This window comes from Dermacentor albipictus, chromosome 1, assembly GCF_038994185.2.
Source record: "Dermacentor albipictus isolate Rhodes 1998 colony chromosome 1, USDA_Dalb.pri_finalv2, whole genome shotgun sequence".
Lineage (NCBI taxonomy): Eukaryota > Metazoa > Arthropoda > Arachnida > Ixodida > Ixodidae > Dermacentor > Dermacentor albipictus.
In genome coordinates this window covers 331,115,057-331,136,767 of record NC_091821.1, presented here as the reverse complement: position 1 = coordinate 331,136,767, position 21,711 = coordinate 331,115,057, and the positions used below count along the sequence as shown (strand labels likewise).

The following is a 21,711-nucleotide window of genomic DNA, read 5'->3' as shown; positions in this document are numbered from 1 at the left end:
TGTTATACCCGCCTGTTTGTATGAGAAATCAAACCCAATACTACTTCCTTCTAGCGCCTTTCCATCCTGACCACGTACATCATAAACAGCAGTGGAGATAAGGGGCACCCCTACTTCAGTCCCTTGTTGATATCAGTTTTCTCCCCGCTCCTCATCCCTTCCCATTTAACACAAACGGTATTTCCTAGGTAGATCTCTCTCAAAAGATGTAGACAATCGTCACCTAAGCCTTCCCCTTCCAGAATATCCCACAAAATGTTGCGGTTGTAATACGCTCCTGTAATGTCAAAAAAGGCCACCTGTAACGGTCTGCTTTCAACTCTTGATATTTCAATACATTGAGTAAGAACAAATAAGTTATCATCGAAACGCCTACCTGTTCTGAAGCCATTATGAAGTTCTCCCAAAGCGCCATTATTCTCTGCTCATGCTTTCAGCTTTAATTTGATAGCGTGCATTGCTAACCTGTATTTTACCGATGTAAGGGTCAACGGTCTATACGAGTGAATTCTATCTTTCTCCACCTTACCTTTATAAATTAAGTTCATTTTACTTTGTCGCCAACTGTCCGGTATTAGTCTATCTTGTAAAATTTTTTCCAGTGCTTTCACCAGTGCTTCTTTACTTTTTGCTCCTAGTTCACTAATCAGCCTAACGGGAACCTCGTCTAACCATGTGGCTGTGCGCTTAGGACTTTTCTCTTCGCCTTTCTTCCAGTTGAAATTTGTCAGCAACAGATCCTTTTCCTTCTGGTTTTGTTTCATGCTCTCTTTTTCTTCAAATTGAAAGATTCGGCTGGTATTCTTCGAATGTAATTTAATGCCGCTTCCCCTTCCAGTTTGTTTCCATCTTCGTCTATTGTTGTATTGCTGCTGACTTCCTGCCTAATAATTTTATGTGGTTCCAAAACATTCTAGGTACGGCCTTGTTTTTCTCACGTATTTCTGACAACCAACGTTCACTTTCACCATTTATCTTGGCTTGCACCAGTACTTGAACCAGAGCCTTTTTATCCCAGTATATTTCCAATTTACTGGCCACTTCATCCTGCGGCAACTGCGCCTTAATTCTTTGCCTGCCTGTGCTATCTGGATGCTTTCTGTCGTTCGGTGATCGCTTCTCGTATCTCCCTGTTCCGCCAGCTTTCCGGTTTCTTTTTTCCTTTCCAACGAGCGTGTTTCTCTTCCCGTATTTCTGTCGTTATTACGCTGACAAGCTCATTATCTCCCACTCTTTGCTAGGCCGTTTGTCAAGTTCTTCCGAATATATTTGTTATTTGTTCAGCGTTCAAATTCGTACTGGCCATTTCGCACTCCTTGCTCTCTTTCCCAATTACATATCCCATTTTCAAAATGATGCGTTTATGGTCACTCCCTTTGCTGCTATACCCTTCCTCATCAATGACCATTTCTCTCAACCTATCATGAATTCCTTCTGTCATCAGATAGTAATCAAAGGTCTATTGCCGGTTTCCTACTCCCCACATGATCTGCCCTTCACACTTAGGCCCTGTATTCACGATAACGAGGTTATGTTGCTCACAAAGGTCTAGCGTTGACTTCCCGTCATTGTCGGTATAGCCATCTAAATCCTGTATGTGGGCATTCATGTCATCTAATAGGATAATTTCGGCATAATTCCCGAAACCCTTAATATCAGCACTTACGCATTCCGCTAACTCTTTATTCTTCTCTGCGCAATTATTTCCTCTCCACAAATACGTAACGCCCAGCCAAGTTTTTTTTCCCACTCATTGTACCTGATAACCAAAGATGCTCTTGACATATTGAATTTACTCTTTTCCATTTGGCTCCCTGATCGATGAGCATTCTGACTCCCCCTCTCTTTCTTTCCGACTTAGTTATGTTACACCCTTCCCAAACATAATTCTCAATCACTGGTGGCTCTTCGGAGTCTCTAAGGTGCGTTTCTGTAACTGCATACACCCATATTTGCTCTCTATTTAACTGCTCCTCAATCTCTGCCCACTTTTCCTTTCTTCGGCCGCCCTGCATATTGATGTAGCCCTTTGCATTGCGAGCTCTCTTGTTTTCTTCCGTTTTCTGTTATTGACGATGATGCTATCCTGAGGTTCCCCTAGGGGACCTTCTTCATTACTACCTACTCCGGCCTCCTGAGTGCCCGTGGGCCCCCTAAAGAAGCAACAGCGCGACCAGTAAGTCGCCAACCCACTTCTCATCCAAGCCTGTAATTGGAGTCGAACGCTGTTTTCCTTTCTCGGGCCCGCCGCGCTCCAAGCCGGAGGATGACGTACACGTGCTAGTGCGCCTACGTACACGTGTTTGTACTGTGACGTCGCTCGTGGTGACATGTGACTTCGAGAATTATTCAAGGTAACATCTGTTATTTGTGTAATATAGTTGCTTTAATAGACGAATTAAAACTTAGAGAAATAATCAAACACACAAACCGAATGTCTGCGTGTCTTTGTTTTGCTCCGCACCGCAGCAAGAGTAATGTACTTCCGTTTCGTCTCCTTGTTTCCACGGTCGTGCGGTCCCGCGCGCAGACACCGAAACTATGTTATTTTCTACCGTGTTCCAGCGTGGGATCATGGTCTGTGATGCGCGTGTGTCTGCTTCAGTATTCGTGTAGCACTGACTTATACCGCTAGTCAGGTGTCCTCGTGCACAGCGCGCAAAATCGTGTGCTGCGCGAAACGAGAAAATCACAACAGTTCGCACGCAACGCCGTCGTGAAAATGCGCCGCACTGCAAAAAAAAAGAAAAAAGAAGCACGGAGAAAAAATTGAAGGCCGGGCCCATGACGTACGCGTCACACGATCGTCGAGGTCCAATATGGGAGAACGCAGTGAAGGAATTTCGCTTGCGGAGGCTAGACGGGGCAAGTAGAGTAACTCTAGGGGGCAAGTGGAGAGGTTGTCCCACTCGGCAGTGGAACTCGCCTCCTAAAATCATGGGTTCGCGGCACTGAAATATTCCCATCTCGACTATTAATGAACAGATTTGAAAAAACAAAACTTTTCTTTATATTTCCTATAAGTGGACAAAACTGCACCCACGCACAATGGGAAATGCAGCGCCTGGTGCCACGAAAGCAGACGCTCCACACACGATGCTTACACGTCACTCGGGTGCTGGTTTTACATAATGCCACAGTATGTCCTCACAATCGATACTAGTGCAAAGACTCAAAAGCAGGTACCACTCCTTAATTGCAGGGTTGCTTTAGTGGGCAATGCAACGTACAAAGCCGGTGCAGAAGGTAGTAAAATTTGAAAATTCACTTATACCCAAACATGAGGGTTTTAATTATGAGAAAGGAGGAGAAACAATGTGCGTAAAATAGTAATATACACCTACTGGTTATAAAAAAAAACATGATTACCAACCTTTGCATTGCGTTTACTCAAAAAAATAAAGAAGGCTGACATAACACAAACATGCTGGTGCCATAGGTGCTGACTACAGGAGGGGGGCTCTAGGGCCTGAGCCCCTTCGGAGTTTTCCTGAAGGGAGGGGGAGCAGGGACATCTAACTGCGGCGTTTTCCGTGACTTACAAATTGTGTTCCAATTTTCCTGACTGATAAATAAACCCCACGAAATATGGAAAATACCATGTGACTGCGCTTCTACCCGCATCATAAAGCAGCGCCCTCGAACAGGCTCCCTCCGCATTAGCCGTAATAAACTAAATAAAGGAAATAAAGGTAAACATTGTGATCGAGCTAGTGCTTTATCTGCTGCGCCCCGGCCAAAGTAACACGTAGCGTTTGGTGTTAGTTGGAAACAAGCTGTGATAGTTGTTATCTTAGTGCAGATAAAGTGCACAATTTTTTTTTTTCCACAAAACCTATCACCACAAAAGCGAACTGACATCAGTGCAAATGTTTAAAGGTGTCTTTTGTTTCATCCGAGTCGCTATGTTTTTCTCTAATGAGCAGAAGGAAAACTTGATCCTTGCCTTGGGATCTGCAAATGGCAACAAGAGTAAGGCCGCAAATACATATTACTCATTGAAGTGTGGTGGTAGGACAAACGCATCGACTATCATCAGGAATTATGAAAACCTGAGATGAACTGGCAGCTTCAAGAAACAGCAGCGAAAGATTCCATCTTTGAGTCCTAGCCTACGCACGGATGTTCTAGTATTTATGGCCTCAAACCCTCATGCTATCTTGCGGGACATGGTCACCCAGGTACCAATTTCCGAGTCATCAGTTTGGAGGATTCTAAATGATGGCCTACCCACATCACCTTAACCAGCACAAACGCTTGGAAGATAGGGACCTGTAGAGTCGCCTAGATTTCTCAAATTGAGTCCTCACAAAAGCCAATGCGTCACCTGACTTTTTGCACAACATCATGTGCACAGGTGAAGCCAACTTTCGCAGAAACACCTAGGTAAATTTGCATAATGTACATTATTGAAGTGACTCCAATCCACACTGGGTATAACGCGCACTAGGCACCAGTACCAGTGGTCATTCAATGTTTGGTTCAGAATTTACGCAGGTGCTATAATCAGTCCCATCTTCTTCGATCAAACACTGACTGGACAGCATTATGTGGACGAAATCCTTGAAAGAGTGATGGACGAGTTTCTCAGCGAAGTCCCACTTTCACATCTTCACTTCTGTGGCATCAGCAAGATGGAGCACCAGCACACAGCAACAGCCAAGCATAAAACTGGCTGGATGTGACTTTTCATGCACAATAGATTGGGAGGCACAAGCCTATAAATTGGCCAGCTAGATCACCTGACCTATCTCCACTCGATTTCTTCTTTTGGGGTTATTTGAAAGATCGTGCTTACATTAGTGATTAGTAATTGCTGAAAACACCGCAGTTAGATGTCATTTGGGGGTGCCTATAGGTACCTTACTGACACTGATAATTACGACAGTACTTCTTGAGTTAGATAATTAATTATAACTTAATTCAATCTCAGTAACAAAAATGTATCAGCTGCTCCACTGTACTGGAAACAATACGCACTAGGTTTTCTTGGAATAAGGCAACTGCTCTTCTTTTAAGTCTTGGTGCACAACTGTTGGGACACCCTGTATAATTCTCTCAGCATCCGAAATAAAGCCAAGCCGGATTCACTCGAAATCAGAATCAACAGCATTCATGCACAACAAAAAAAAAGAAGAGAGAGATGCTGCAGTTTTTCCGGAACGGCGAAGCTGTATTAGCGTTAGCGAAATATGAAAGAATTTCACGAAGGAAGATTACGCCACCGAGAGACGCCAGGTCCTTGGTGGTGTGAGAGGACTCGGGCTGTGAAACTGAACTGTCTCCTACTATGAGGTCTTGTAGTAAATTCTCATATTTTCATAGTCTATATATTCATATTCTCATATATATATAAGGCCTTTGATTCCCTCGACCACAGTATTCTTTTGCAGAAACTGGAATCAAATGGTATTTGTGGTAATTGATTATCTTTACTTGAATCTTATCTTCAAAATAGATTCCAGAGTGTACACATCAATAAATGTAGCTGGATCTGGATCCCCCGACATTTAATGTTTATATCAACAATATAGTAAACATGGGCACAACAGTTAAGTACGTAATATACGCAGATGATTCAATGATACTTATCTCTGACATTAACCTGCCTCAATTAATATCCAGAGCTAACAACCTGCTTTCGGAGATTTCCTCACGGTCAAAAATGAGCAGACAAGATGAATCCAAATAAAACAAAAGCTGTTATATTTCGTGCTAAAAATAAGATAGTGCCTACTCACCAGTCATTAATTCTTGATTCACCATGAATAGATACTGTCGATATGCATATAATACTTAAGGTTTACTTTTCATCGAACTTAAGTTGGGATACTCACGTTAACTGCCTATGTAGGAAAATCTCGTCTGTAACAGGAGTCGTGTCTCGCTGCTGTATTCTGCTGCCACTCAGGGCCAAACTTCAAATATATCACGCGTTGTTTAACTCGCATTTAACTTAATGTACGTTGATATGGGGCACAACAACAAAAACAAACAAATAAAACCCTTGTTCTACAAGAAAGCATAATTCACTACATAGAAAATCTTGGACTTTATTACAGCCTTATCAGGTCTAGAGCGTCATGTTATTACAGTACTCACAAGAAACATCCATATATGGTCTGTACCTCGATTTCGTACAATTTATAAGTATCAAACTTTGGCATACAAAGTCCCAACAACACTAAACAGATATGAAAACATAACCAGTAGCAGTAAAAAACAGTTACGTTCTTGGTTTTGTTCCATTGTTTGCTAGTAAAAGATTCAGTATCTATAAATATCTACTATACTGCTTGCAAATCCGTCATTAAAAGCATCAAAAAATTTTTGCAGCATTTTCAGTGCATTTGTGCGAGTGATAAATATGTTGTACTATGTGTTGTAATTTGCATATGCATTTTCATGAGCATCGTATTTCAAGTGTATTTGTGTGATTTATGACTATGTTATATTATGCATTGTAATCTGCATGTTTCCCATTTTTGCCTTTGTCACGGCATATCTTCAGTTCTGTACCTGGGCCCCATCAAGCCGTTCACTCCGCTTTTAGCCCAGCGAACCATCCAGCATATTGTCTGGTTAACTAAACTTGAATTTGAAATCTGAATATATATATATATATATATATATATATATATATATATATATATATATATATATATATATATATATATATATATATATATATATATATATATATATATATATATATTCAGATTTCGAATTCTCATATATATATAAGGCCTTTGATTCCCTCGACCACAGTATTCTTTTGCAGAAACTGGAATCAAATGGTATTTGTGGTAATTGCTTATCGTTACTTGAATCTTATCTTCAATATATATATAAAGGCGAAAAAAGGGGGTTATCCGAGGGGCCCGATGTTTATTAGTCATATGATAAGAAGCCAACAAACACTGACACCAGGCACGTACCCAGGATTTTTTCTTTCAGGGGGGGGGGGGGGGGCAGCCCAAGGTAACTTCTATGCAAATGAGGGGGGCGGTACTTTACCAGTACAAATGTGAATAACGCCCACCATTTGCCATAAAAACACGTAAACCCACAAAAGAGAAATGAAATAAGGTGTATGTTACAGGTACACCTGTGCGATACACCTCTCCTTTACTTGGCAAACAAGGAACTACGTCAAATGGACTTGCGCAGGAGAGAAGCGCAGAAAGAACACTGCCAAGAACAAGAAGTTAAAGTGTAAAATAAAGATTAGTAGAATACAACTTAAAAAAAAACGGCAGTTGCAACAAAGGCACACAAACCGCGCGGAGTTGTGTTACTTCGCCAGCCACTCACACAAGCAAACAAAATCGTCGCCATGCGGCCTTTTCAAAATTGCGTCCTACTTTTATAGCTCCAGAGAGTCTGATGTTCTTGAAATCTTTTCATCGGCAGGAGCAATGAGGTGTGCAACAGACATGCGCAAAGTGTATGGAGTCTGAGCATTTCACTCTTCAAGAGTTTGCGGGGCTGTTCGTTTCACTGCTGAACCTGTTTTACTCACGAAACTTCACTGCCAACTGCCGCCAACTTCACTGCCAACTTCACTGAAACTTCACTGCCGGGCCCCCCGGGCCTCCCCTTGGGTACGTGCCTGACTGACACCAAGGACAACATAGGGGAAATTATTTGTGCTGTATAAATGAAATAAAGAAACAATACAGGGTGTCTACCAAGTTGACATTTCTAAATTCCCTGAGTTTTCCAGGTTTTCCCTGAGTGCATCTGCCCATTTCCCTGAGTGATTCAGAACTATGTTTTATGTCAAGACGGGCTGAAACCATATCGCCTGATGCTGTCACTGTCGAGTAAGCACATGAAAAAAATTAAAAAGCGACTTAATTCAATTTGAATACTAAGGAGTAGTGTTTATGTTATTCAAGAAGAGAATAGAAGGCAGGGGTTAGTAAAATGCACAGCAAATAAAGTGTCTTCGAAAAAAATTGCAAATAAGTCGGACATTCACAAATAAGAATAAAAAGGAGATGCACAGAGAAGCAAAAATATTCGAATATGAGCTATTTCTATCAACTGAAAGCAAGCTCAGTGGTATGAGGCCCGAACTCTGTCACAATTGAGATTCTCTCTCAACAACCACTCGTAAGTCAATCTCAATTGTTCTGACATACTCTCAGCCCGCGCACGACGCCTCAGTGTTGTGTTTCACTGCTTTAAAGAGTTTATTTTGGTTTGGATGCGGGACACCTGCATCTCGGCATCAGCCAAAACTTTGTTTTTTGAGCTCAACCTCCTTCAAAACGGCGGCAGCAAGCTTCCTTTCCCGTTTGTTCCTCAATGCGTACATCATTTCTGTTCTTGTCCTTCTTCTACCACTCGTTCGCCCCAAGGACAATTTGAAGCATCTTGGTCATTTGCACAGTCCACAGCCGATTTTTAGAATTCCCTAGAGGTCACGAAAACGTTCGAAAAATCGACCATTTGGAAAAAAATAAATGCGTGTCATTTACTGCCCTTAGAGGCTCAAGCCGCCACAGGCACGTTCGAAAACGCTCTGAAGGCCTGTCGGTACACATATTAGGCATATCGGCACTCGTACTGTGACAGGAAATACCGGGTGCACGTGTGTATAATTAAGGAACACATACTGTTTCCTGTGGCAATAGCCCCTTCCCACACTTGTTATGCGTCACTGCAATACTTTTGCGTATGCTTCACCATGTAACGTTTCTGTACAGAGGCGAAGCTGACTTTCGGGGACCGGCATTATGCAACGCACCATGTTCTCTAAGTTTCTAAGCCAATCGCGAGGACCACAAAAGCGGAGTCCGTGCCATTGCTGACAGCAGCGAATTCTTTCAATAAAAAACTCGGCACCCAAGGGCAAGAAGCTTCATAGCGAACGTCGAAGCAGCTAGGCCTAGCGTTGCCGCAGTGGTGGCAACGGCTGCCAGCGGATCTACGTGCGAGAGTGCCGGTGCGAGGTGGCGAAGTAATCAAAAGGGCAGCGGTGGTGCCTTTGATTACCGCCGTTTCGGACCTGCGGTCACGGCAAAACGTCCGGAAAATCGCACGGCGAAGGGTTCTTGCGTCCAAAATTTCACACGTTCTGATACGTTGACTCTATGGGGTACATGGCGGTGCCGCGACGCGGTCCAAATTATCGGGAATCCGGAAAGTCGGTCGTTGACTGCACACTGGCAACTCATCCAGCCGACGACAGGGCGTCAAAGACGATTAATTGCGATTCCTGTCTGTTGCTTGAGCCAGCATTACCGCGACTTTCAACCCTTCCAATAAAATTGCCGCTAATTTTCCCTGATAGAGGCCCAAATTCCCTGAGTTTTCCCCGACTTTTTCCAGACTACTCAAAATCCCTGAGAATTCCCGGTTTTCCCGGTTTTCCCGGTTGGTAGACACCCTGCAATAAATTAATGGAAATGAAAGTGGGTGAAAAAACAACTTGCCGCAGGTGGAGAACAATCCAACAACCTTCACATTTCGCGAAGGTTGTGGGATTTGTGGTATACTTAATTTTTGGGATCGTTCCCCACCAGCGCCAAGTTGTTTTTTCATTCACTTTCATTTCCACTAATGTATCATTTCTTTATTTCATTTATCAAGCACAAGTAATTTGCCCTATGTTGTCCTTGGTGTCAGTGTTTGTTGGCTTCTTATCATACGACTAATAAAAATCGGGCCCCTCGGTTAACCCCCTCTCTTCTCGTTTATTACATAACGAGGGTCTTGAATCCGGCAACATTGATGCCTTCAGGTAGCAGGTGTGGGTTTATTGACTGGTTGCATTCACCCCAAAAAAGATCCCGTTCTCGCGACACCTGCGGCAACAAGGATGTTCCACATCCGCCATAAAGGTCTGCGAGTGGTGGTGCTGGCTAACACTCCCAGGGTTCTACTAGGAAAACATATACTCAAGAAAGTGAATGGCGAAACGGCGCCACGGTAGCTCAAGTGGTAGAGCATCGCACGCGAAATGCGAAGCTCGTGGGATCGTTCCCCACCTGCGGCAAATTGATTTTCATTGATTTATCGTTTCTTTATTTCATTTATCAAGCACAGGTAATTTCCCCTATGTTGTCCTTGGTATCAGTGTTTGTTGGCTTATCATATGACTATATATATATATATATATATATATATATATATATATATATATAAACGAGAAGAAAGGGGGTTAACCGAGGGACCCGATATTTATTAGTCATATAATGAGAAGCCAACAAACACTGACACCAAGTACAACATAGGGGAAATTGCAGGTGCTTAATAAATGAAATAAAGTAATGATAAATTATTGGAAATTAAAGTGGATGAAAAAACAACTTGCCGCAGGTGGGAACCGAACCCACAACCTTCGCATGTCGCGTGCGATGCTCTACCAATTGAGCTACCGCGGCGGCGGTAGCTCAATTATATATATATATATTATATTATATATATATAATTATATTATATTATATATATATAATTATATATATATATATATATATATATATATATATATATATATATATATATATATATATATATATATATATATATATATATATATATATATATACACGAGGTTGGATAGCTGGTCGAGCCCTCTTCGAGCAAAGCAATGACGGTGATGGCAGCGAATGCAGCTGCCATTGCCAGCAGTCAAACCTATGACCTCGCACTCAGCCAGCAGCCGCTGAAGTAGTACCTCCACCAGTGGCACCCCATGTGGATAGTGGAATGTGCCCAGTGACGTTTCACTAGTGAGCACTAGAGCTACTGCATGTGGCTCCTTTTAGGCATATACAGTCACTCTAGTGAGCACAAGTCCGAGATTTTTAATGGTACTTGCGTTAATGACATGAGACAAACCTTGTCAGGTGTCAAAAGGCAACATGACATTTGAGTGACTCTCAGTCACTAAATGTTTTGTGCATGATGTCAGGTCGCTTTTTTTTTCTTGCACTGTTGCTTCATTTGGCACTTACTTATAGTGCCAAACGAAGAGCACTTGCTTTTTCTGACAGCCATATAGAAGCACACGTGGAGCACTGAGCCACCTATGATGCCGGTTTCTGTCAACCGACCATAGGGTGCCAATTTCCACATCCAAGATTTTTAAAAAAGAAAAGACAGATGCCTAAGAGACTTTGCCGATACCTGCAAAAATAGGCGCTGGTAAACTGTTTCTGACGTAAGAAAATGCAACAAGCTTCAAAACTTGGAATTCCGTTTTTGGTACTCCCGTATCATCCCTTTAGCAAACGATGCAGGCCTTGATATGTCAAGCTTATCCCCATATTCAGAAGTACACCTTAACCTGATGCCCATGCTTAACTTGATCTACATGAGACCTGGTGTGAACGTGTCCAAGACACTCCGGATTTCTTTCAGGACGTACAAGTAAGGCATCATCTACGTCTAGACAAGCCTGGGCTTCAAGTTGAGGCACATTTCTAAATACATAGGCTAATCTCCCTCCCTCTCTCTCTCTCTCATGCACACAAACATGCACGCAAGCACTGAGATGACATGTAAAAGGGCAATATTTATTTAAACTGCCTCATTCATGTTGAAATGTTCACTTTTCACAAGGACACTTGCTGCCAACAGGCAGCAGGATGTGGACTGGACCTACATCAAAACCACAGAGGATAATGACAAAAACAGGCCAGTCAATTCTTTACGCGGCTCGCAGTACAAAGGGGGAAAAAAAGAGCTTTTGGGCAGCACTATTCTCACAACTCTCTTTTGCGTCTTGCATCATTGGCAATGCATACACTGTAAACGACAAAAGTCACAAGAGTTCGTACGACGACGTCACAGCACTATGAGCACATTCTACGCAATGTGGCTATACAAATCGAGAAGCACAACCTACTATACTTACAAGGGGTAAAAAGCCTCAATGCAATCTTAGAGGTCATAAGGAATTGTATGGTGTGTAAATAAATAGACTCTATGACATGCACTCACACAGCACAAGGCATCAGCAGTTCCTAGTAATGCACACATATTTGTGCCGACCCTGCAAATGTGGGAATAGGCATTTAGGCTAAGAAGGCCTGGCACAGAAACACGCCAAGATCAGCAATGCTTGCACCCTTCTCTTAAAAGGACAGCAAAGAGAAATTTTGGACTACAATAGATTGGTGTACTTCATTTCCAGAAATATAAAAATGTCAGTCCCATAATGAGTAGAGGTTTGATCTGCCACTAAAGGACATGAAAAATTATAAAGGCAAGTGGCAACACTACCTAAGCATTCTCACACTGGTTTCCATTAACATCAGTGCTTTTGGCAGTGTCTAGTTGACTGTTTATTAAAAACTCAATCACATTGCATTTTGAAAATACTAAAACATATCTCGAATAGACAGTTGGTCGCATAAATATGCCAGTAACAGTAAACTGTGAACTTGGCATGTGTATACCAGTACCACAAGTACCACGACAAGTACAAGTACCACAACGTGTGAAAATACCATGAAAACCACGTTGTCACCATAATTTCAGTGGCACAGCAGTAGGGCTCAAGATATCATTAAAACAAGTTGGGCCTTCACTTCTTTCTTCACAAGAGAAATGCAGAGAGATCTTGGAAAGATAAATCTAACAGCATATACACCATGATTTAGTGCTGCCCCCTAGTGTCCCTTTAAGCTGACACTGGCATGTTTCTGGCAAATGAAACAACTTTTGATAATGCCTCAGGCCATCCCACGTTAGGAATGGAAAACAGTGGTAGTCTCACGGATGCCTTGCACTGCATCTGCATCAAGTGCTTAAGTATTGCTCACGTGGTTGTATCATATTTAACTCACAAGATGCCACCAAGTATTCAGTGTTGTTCTATGCAGCTGCTGCCATGGCAATGAAGATCACTGACATCAGAAAAACATGATAGATGAGCAAGATAAGGTGCTAATCCAAGCTTTACATGGCACTATATAACAAAATGAGTAAATGGCACAATGCCTCTGTGCACAGCATTGCAATACGTGACAGCAATACATAGGGTAACTGCAGTTAAAAATATGTCTTTGGATTAGGAAACACATTAATGAAAGTTGGTTCAGGAGCTCCAATGCCACTAACATTTATAGGAAGTGAACTTAAGTTACTAGCCCATCAAGGGTGCAGTAATGGTTTTGCAAAGCTTTGTCAATACACTGAATAACTAATGAACAGTCTTCATAACTGCCTACAACAATACACAAGGGCACAGCTTCTGATAATTATAGCAGCATCTCCTGACAAACACCAATATTATCGGCAAATTGTGTGTGTGCTCTGAAACATAGGTGCTGTCTGTTTTTTTCGTGCTTTGACTATACCATTGTTTTACTTCCAATTAGCCATTACAAACAGTGTACATACCCAATGCTCAAGGATTGTTACTAACAGTGGTGAGGCCTGCAAAACTGCTGAGAGGAGTTTTGGGAACATTAATGTGGCTATATAAAAAAAAGCACACTAAGTGGATTGTACTTACATGAGAACACTACACACAAGAAGTGTTGGCTGCATGCTTTGACCACAATAGAATCCAATTAGCTCCCTTCTATGTCCCATGAACTTCTGTCAGCAGCTGTACATTTTATGCACATTGCAAGCAAAAATTTACACAATTCTAAAATTTAGAAATGTAGTACAATATAGAATGTCTGGTTCACATCTACAGAGCTTTATATTACAGTTTGTGTATAAGCAGTTTGAGTGACATGCTGCAAGGTTGAATGAACAAAGGATGCATGGATCAGGCTCATGGCAAGGAAATGAGATTGTTGAATGTAGTGGCTAGTCACTCAGTTAAAATGTGCATCTAAAATGATGCAGACATACAGTATGTGTCTAAACATGAGTACTTCATCCTCCTGCGCCTAGCACAAAGCAATGACCTAGGGAGTAAAAAACGAAAAAACTTGATCTGCATCTTGTTCCCTCCTAAACATATTCACTAAACACAAGACAAGAAAAATACTCATAGTCATAATAAAAGCAATATTTACAGTAGCTGCTGCACACAAAACACACATCAGGACCGGTATAGTGAGAGTGGACACAATCAAAATGCCTCACTCGATTTCACTGTGCTGAACACAATGCACACAAGAACTTAATGAATTTGGCTACATGAACAAATGCAACTATGCTTTGACCAGCACTCTCCTGTGTCAATAATGTGAAATATGTCAAAGATGTCAAATGATCTGCAGCACTTCCCGCTGCAAATTATTTAACATTTTCCTGCTGCACTGAACTGCCCTCTGCAATCATATGCTGCCCACAACACATTCTAAAATGGGTACACCAATACCGAAATGACAGTCTTGTCATATGTGTCAAGTTTTTAGCTCTTTGAATATTCAAGGACTTGGGCTACTATAAACTCAGGTCCGTACCTTCTAGTATGCGCAGCTTGAGTGAATATGTGTGACAATTGCTCTTTGGAGGCTGTGTATAAGTAGCTGCAATCAGCATTATATCAATTCCATCATACTGCAGGAGTATGAGAGGCCTGGCTGGTATGACAACCAAAAAATTAAAAAAGTGGTGGTTCCCATGTCAAAATAAACATGGATGTAGACCTTAGATCCAAGATGACTGTGGGGAAGTTCTTTGCCATGAAGTCTGTTGAACTCCTCCTACGTGTGTTACCTTCTTCAAAGAAGGAGAAATAAAAAGCACTCGCTCAGCTTTAGGCAGCTGGTGCCCTCCCTTGGTAGGTGACATCGTTAGGGTGACCTCCGCCTTGACATTTCTAAAAAGAAAAAAAAGTTCACTCGCAGAGTTATTCTGGAGAAGTGTTTCAGATCTTCAGCACTACTGCACAAGTCCAGGGACCGACGAGTGCAACAAACCACTCCAACTTAACACCATTAAGTAAACAATTTGCAATAATATCAACTTTAAAGTCACAAGATAATCTGTTTCCCAGGCTGTAAGATAAATTTTGTGAGGTGGTAGACAGTTTCCCCACTGATTTGTCTGATGTTACAGGCGGAATCACAGTTGATTTCTCTTACAGACTAGCAGTCTACAGGAGAAATGGACTAGAAATACACTAGACTTCTATGGACTGGAGCTCGATAGAAGAGGTCTATAGTAGTGGGGTTCAACTGCAGTTGTATGGATTACTAATGGGAAATCAAAAATGCTTTGTTGTAACAAAATTGTCGTTGAAGCAAGATTTGACTACATTGACTGTTTTTGCATTTTAGCATACACACACAAAAATTACAGTTAAATGTCATCACAGCAAAGTTGAAATGAACACGAAAACACCTTTGTTATTATTTGTATCCAATATTTCTTATAGCCATACAGGCAGATAATTTTGTAAACAAAAACAATTGCCTAATTTTACATTTACTTCTTTACACAGTTGATTTGAGTGCTCCAGAAGGTGTCTGTAGTGTCAGCTGCAGATATCTCTGAATGCCAAATACACTTTCCATTGTTTTGCTATTTTTAAAGCTTGTTACAGAATTCAATGTTATCTTGGTCCTAGAATATTCTGGGCACTCATGCTCAGTGGCATATTCCTTTTATTTTTCCAACTGGGCAGTTACATTGGCTAACCCCTCTGCTTTTTAGGAAGGTCAATTTTGTTTTAGGAAGGTCAATCAAGACGGGCACACTTACGGCATGTTTGGTCTGCCAAGTCTTCATTGCCAGCTTGTATTTCTCAAATTCATGGCACCAGTTTGAGTAGATCTTTCGATAGTCAGTTTCTGTCGGGGTTCCACAGGTCTCTGAAAAGCCAGCACGACATGCAACATGAGTAAATGCTGACAAATTCCTCAATTCCTCAACACAACATTGCACACAAATTATTTGTACCTCCGATGGAAGGAAGAACATGTTCCTTAACAGATTTACATGGGCTAATTGGTTGCTGGCTTGATAGAACATGGTTATAATGACGTGTTTTGTGGACAGGACACAGAAAGAATGCACAAAGTTGCGTTATGATCACACATCTTTTCCTGAAAGAACTAATGCAAACTTGGAGGTGAGATCATTATGCATGGTAAAATTTTAGAGGAAAACATATGGGGTACTAAGAATTAAATACACGTTGCAGGTTGAAATTCTTACGACAGCGACTTTAAACATAGCCAAAGACACAACTTGAACAAGGCATACTTTTGTAATAAATGTAAGCCTTGACTATGCATTACTTAAATTTCCCCTCGCCCTGTTATTTTTAAGTGTCTTTATTATTCAGTTACCTTCCTCTGCTCGCTCTTATCTAGAGTCAGAACTCCCACTGCCACCACCGCAAGCTTCCTCGTCAGAGGCTACAATGTCATCACTGTGTGCATTGTCACAGCACCACAGCACAAGTCATTGCTGGTCCAGTTCAGGGAGTTCGCTACCCTGTGTTCTTGAAACTCTTGATGACCAGCTCGTTTGAGATTCTGTTCCACGCTTCTGAGATTCAGGCACAAAGTACAACAACTGACGGCCTCTTTATTTGGCCACCCAATGTCGGATGACGATGGCTTGCGGCCATCCAGTCTGCATGCAGCCTTCAAAAGTTGTTTTTGAAAGGCTTATTCAAGGACATGTTGAAAAGCTGCAGCAGTGATGCGAGGCCACCTGCTATGACAGAGACGCCAGAGCATAATGCCTTCAGCTCTGCACGAACACTTTCCACAAAGTGAGCATGAAAGCAGTCCACCGCACGCAATGATGGCAACGAGAAGCACTTCCAATCACCATCCTCAAATGTCCCCCAACATCACATAACCATGAGGTCCGCCGTCATCCATCCCTTCTCCTGTGCTCAGATGTGGATATTACAAGGAAAGTTTTCCTTTGGAAGAGTCTTCCGTTATATAATATGGGGCAAGGTGGCAGCTTATGGACGTCCGTGGTCACTGCCAGCATTGCTGTGTATCGATGCTTTTTCACAGCCGACATATTGATTAGGACGCTCCAGGCACCCTTCTCCTCAAATGTCATACTTTGGGGCATGTCTAAGTACGGCGGAGTTTGGTCAGCATCCCTGATATGCAACAAGAGGAAGCATTTTTCTTCACAGGTGCTCATGATGAACTGGTGGAATTCTATCAGTTCGTCTTCATAGGCAGACAGGAGCCCCTGGCACGGCATCTGCCATCTCAGTGATAACCCGCACCGTTGCATGAAGCATGTCATCCATTCACTGGTTGCACAGCCTTTCACCAAGATTCCCTGCTTCCTTGCAATTGTGCGTGCCTTATTCAATATCATCTCCAGTGATACGGCACATCCTTCTTTCTGGAGATCCCCTACATACTGAAGGACTGAGTCCTCGACTTGTGCAAGCTTGCCGATCTTTGCTCCACGAAAAGGCCGACATGTCTTGTTTGTTGCTTTAGCTTGTGATGCTGACCTCTCCAACCAGACACATATGTCATCGATACTGAAGTTCCTGCAGGCAGCGCAGTTGCTGTGTTCCAGCACATACATAAAGCCATGAAGGCAGCTGGGCAACTTGTAAGCTGCCCATGGCAAAATGGCACCAAGACAAACATGGAAGAAAGAAAAAAAACTAGGAAAGAGCAGCACATGACAATCTTAAAGCCTACTCATAAAAAAATAGAAGGAAGGATCATGAGAAATGCACCCAAGCATGTGACAGCAAGCAGTTGTTTCTAGTCACACCGCACAGCTGTGCTAGGTTTCTCCCTGCACAGCTCGGAAGTTGTCATGTGTCGCTAATTGTGTGGATGCTCTAAAGCTGGTGCTGCCATTGAAACGGCAACAATATTTCCAGCTATTGCAGCTGAGAACTAAAAGCATCAAATGCAGCAAGCAGAAAGTGAGCAACATTGGCCGTAGAAAGTGGTGGCAACTTCAGCAGTCAGCAGCACTCAAACCTACCATGCACCAAGCCATATACAGCACGACTTATCCCAGGATTTAAACTGCCATGTGTGCATGTCCCATTTCAAAGCGAAAGCAGGGAGAGAATGATGCCAGAGGAGACTGCCTTGCGAAGGCTGACTACCTGACGTTATGCTCTCTCCTAATCTTTTTTTCTTTCCTCCATCCCGACAAAGCTCTGCCGTTCAAGGTGCAATTATTATGCAAGGAAAAAACTTCTTTTCTTTTTTGACATATTGGGAGTGCAATAATTACATGAGTGAAATAATTAAGCAAGTAAATATGGTCTACAAGGCCAACTGTCACAGTTGTCAATCAATCAGTATCAATTACCATATTTTCTAGACTATAGTTAGCATTTTCTTTTTTTCATAAAATTTTGTCCAAGCATGTACAACGGTGTTACACATATGCATAATACTGTGCAGGCTGGAGCAACAAATAGGAGTTTTTATTTTTTCCTAAGCATGCCACGCCTCAGAGGCAATGCTTGCGACGTGCCAACAACGTTTTGTAAATGTTATTCAGAGGCCGACAACGGTGACCTAGCGATGCTGCTGGCAGAAGTGGCTGAACTTTCTGACTGACATAGCTGCATTGAAGGACAAGGCCTTCAATTGCTTCAAGTAAAGTGTGGTAAATGTTGGTTTTCTGTGCTGAAGAGGATTGTTGGTCGAAATATTTTTCCACTAGAATTTGCAGCTAGCCAAATTATGTTTAAGGAAGTTTAGTGCTATGAAATTGGGAAGTAAGGCATTTGGAAAATGAGTGTACAAGCGTTCATAATCACATTTCATCATGCCGACCTAGTTAAAATAGATGAGTGTTATACATCAGTATAACCTAGATACCATTCTTTTCTTCGAAACTCACAAAAAGTGGGGTGTGCGAATTGCACAAAAGGGTGACCTTTAAACCAGAATATACAATAGTCTAGTCAAAACATGCCCAGGACTGACAGGAACAATATCATTTAGAAAACTCGTGATACTAATATGGCACTAGAAGCGTACGTAACCATTTTCAACACCAAATGCCCACTCAAATGCAACACACCATCACAAATAAGTCTGCACAATGTGAACCAATTAAATGTTGATCGCACACTGTTCATAGTGAAGTAGTCAGAACAGGCCACTTTTCTGACGCGCAATCTAAATATGTGCATCAGTTAATGACATTACCAAATGCCAACTAACCAGCATCGACAGTAAGGTTGTAGCTGCAGAGTGTGCCAACTGATTCCAGATGCAGGTCATAATGCCCAGAGTCCCTCTCAGTTAGCGACATAAGTACCAGGCCATGACCAGAAGTGTGGATGTACTTGTCTCTCTTAGATGTCACTAGGCGGCGCTCTCTGCCATGCTGGTGGTACCAGAGAGGCACCTGCAAACAAAACATGGATAAGTCAGTTCCATGACCGCTAATGACCATGGCATCTAAACCAATCTGACAACACAAACAAAGCTTTGCTTTCGAGGTAGCCTCCGCAGTAGCCCAGTCTAACCAACGACAAAAACATCAAAGCTTGTCAGACTCCACAACGAAAGCTTCACCTTAAAATGAGTGCACTTATTACCTGTGCATTACAACGAGGCACAAAATCAAAACTGCATATCAGTGTTAACAACCCCTACCACCAGAGCCATCATCATCACCACTGTATTCCCATAATGGAGACAGAACATCCTTCCATTATGTTTAGGCGAAAGTTGGCAACATGGTGTATGAATAGCTTAGGTGTTGACACTTGCCTCCTGCCGCAGCAACGAGCATGGACGAAACAGCGTTTGCTGCGGGTCAGACACAGACTGTAATGATATGGAGGGAGAGGGGGTGTGGGGTTGGCTGCAGCACGGGGGCCCACCAGGAGTTCAGCGGTGAACACATCAAAGCAGCAGGTTTGGCTTTCTGTTGTGCATGAAGTTGTTTTATCTTTGTTTTGTGCTGCCATGGTGCATCCCAATGTGTCAACTGTAGCTTCCCCCCTTCTACCTTGCACAGTGCAGTCTACTTATAATGATATTAAGAAGAACAAAAAAAATCGGATTGTCATAACCGATCATCGCTATATATGGATTGCTGTAAAAAAGAAAGCTGCCGAACATACCTTCGTAGCTGCAAAAGCAAATTTACTACTTGCGCTAAGAAATAGTCATTGTATGAAGTAGACTGTGAAAATTGAAACGCTTATAGACCTCTAAACAGCATGCTAAGCATTAGGCGTGCTGAAATAGTCAGAAATCTTGTGGGGCTGCTCGACTTTCACACGTCCCCTGACGTTGTTTTTCCCGCATGGCTCTCGTGTCTCCTGTAATCTAGCTTCTCCCAGTAGCTAAGCGTCGGCGACGATGTGGTTGCAGCATATTACGAGAGATGGCGCGAGTGTTGCATTGCTAATGCCACCTAATGGTGGGTTTAGTCAGGTGCGACAGGGAGCATGCTCTTCCTCTTTGCTCCGGATCAGCTAGCAGCGTGGACATTCCGCGCGCATGCGCCAATGCATGCTTCTGTGAGACCATGTCATGAGGCCTAGGAGCAGGAGACCAGAATGGAAGAACACGATCATTTGAATGCACCACCATTCACATGACCGAACACATGAATGACCAGGCATTTGTGTCCAGCACGGGGGCGAACCTATTCGTTCGCTATCCAGTCGCAGTGAGTCGGACTTCCTAGATTTGTTGCACCCCCCCCCCATTGAAATGTTCTATGTGTTGTGAGTCGGCTAGCAGGCATTAGTGTGTGAAAGGAGCAATAAATGCTCTTGTGATTGTTTGCATTACTGTGCTGTCGTTCCTTTGTCCTAACAGCATGTGCAAGACCCCACAATCTGCAGTTGCTTTGGTGGAAGTTTCAGGTTCACAACTGCGGTGTCCAGCTGCTGCGCAAACACTAGTGGCAATAATTTAGCATGCATGAAATCAATGAGTGACTCGATTGACGACAGTGCCCTTCGTGTGAACATCAGGGTCGATGTCAAAGACGGCTCACTGTTAATCTCGGCGCCTCAGTCGCAACAACGATCATCCCATCAGAGATCTTTTTCCCATAACGAGGCAGCACTATCTGCACCCAGAAACTCCTCCATCGAAGCACCACCTGTTTCATCTTCAGCAGCGACATGCTCCCAGAGCTCGGTAATGTCAGCAGCTTCCACCATGTTGGTTTCACTATCATAGAAGCTTTCGCCCTGGTGCACAAAGCCTGCCTTTTCCGTTAATTGGCATGGCCCCTGGTTGCAGCCATCATGATTGCGGCACTTCTGCGTGAGCTCATACTTTGAGTCCTGCAAAATTTGCAGCTTCGTCTCAAGTAACAAAAAAAATTCACTTTGTCGGCGCCATCTTTTATCAAATGGGCTGTCTGTTGTTGCTTCCGTGGCGCATTTCCACATTTGCTGAGAAGTGGCAAAGGGGGGGCACCAGGTCGCTTCTTGCTTTTTTTTTTTCCTCTCCTCAAGCTGGAACCACATGGCACGGTTTTCATGAGCGAAAATGCGCACGCAGAAGAATGCCCATGCCTTTGCTGATGCAATGGCACCCGCATGGAATGCAAACTCATCGCGGACCCGCTGTCCTCCATGCTTGATTGTCCTTCGGGCCCTGCATCCAACCCAACACTGCGCTATTTGGCTTGAGTGATGAGCGCTTTGGTAAATGTGACCTTGACCATAGGGGTATTTTGTAAGTGTCCACCTAATGGACTGTCCATTTCGGCCGCTGCTGATTGGCTGGAGCTGAACCATCGAGAAGGTAACTGGGTGTGGGCACCTGTTTTCTCTCTGGTACCCAAGGCTCATCCAATAAGCATTTCAGCAGCAGCTGAAATGTACCTGCCCACTAGATG

The 21,711-nt window shown here is 42.8% G+C and overlaps 1 protein-coding gene across 2 annotated transcripts in view; it reads right to left on the bottom strand.

Moving 5' to 3' along the window:
- Positions 1 to 11,507: 11,507 nt before the first annotated feature.
- Positions 11,508 to 21,711, bottom strand: part of Sema2a (Semaphorin 2a) — a 101,745-nt gene continuing 91,541 nt past the window's right edge. For both annotated transcript variants that reach the window (XM_065441614.1, XM_065441604.1), the window contains 3 exons: positions 19,059 to 19,245; positions 15,628 to 15,737; positions 11,508 to 14,743 (listed from right to left, as the gene is read on the bottom strand). In XM_065441614.1, the coding sequence (XP_065297686.1) occupies positions 14,681 to 14,743; positions 15,628 to 15,737; positions 19,059 to 19,245 (360 nt within the window). In that variant the 3' untranslated portion in view covers positions 11,508 to 14,680. The remainder of the gene's footprint in view (positions 14,744 to 15,627; positions 15,738 to 19,058; positions 19,246 to 21,711) is intronic.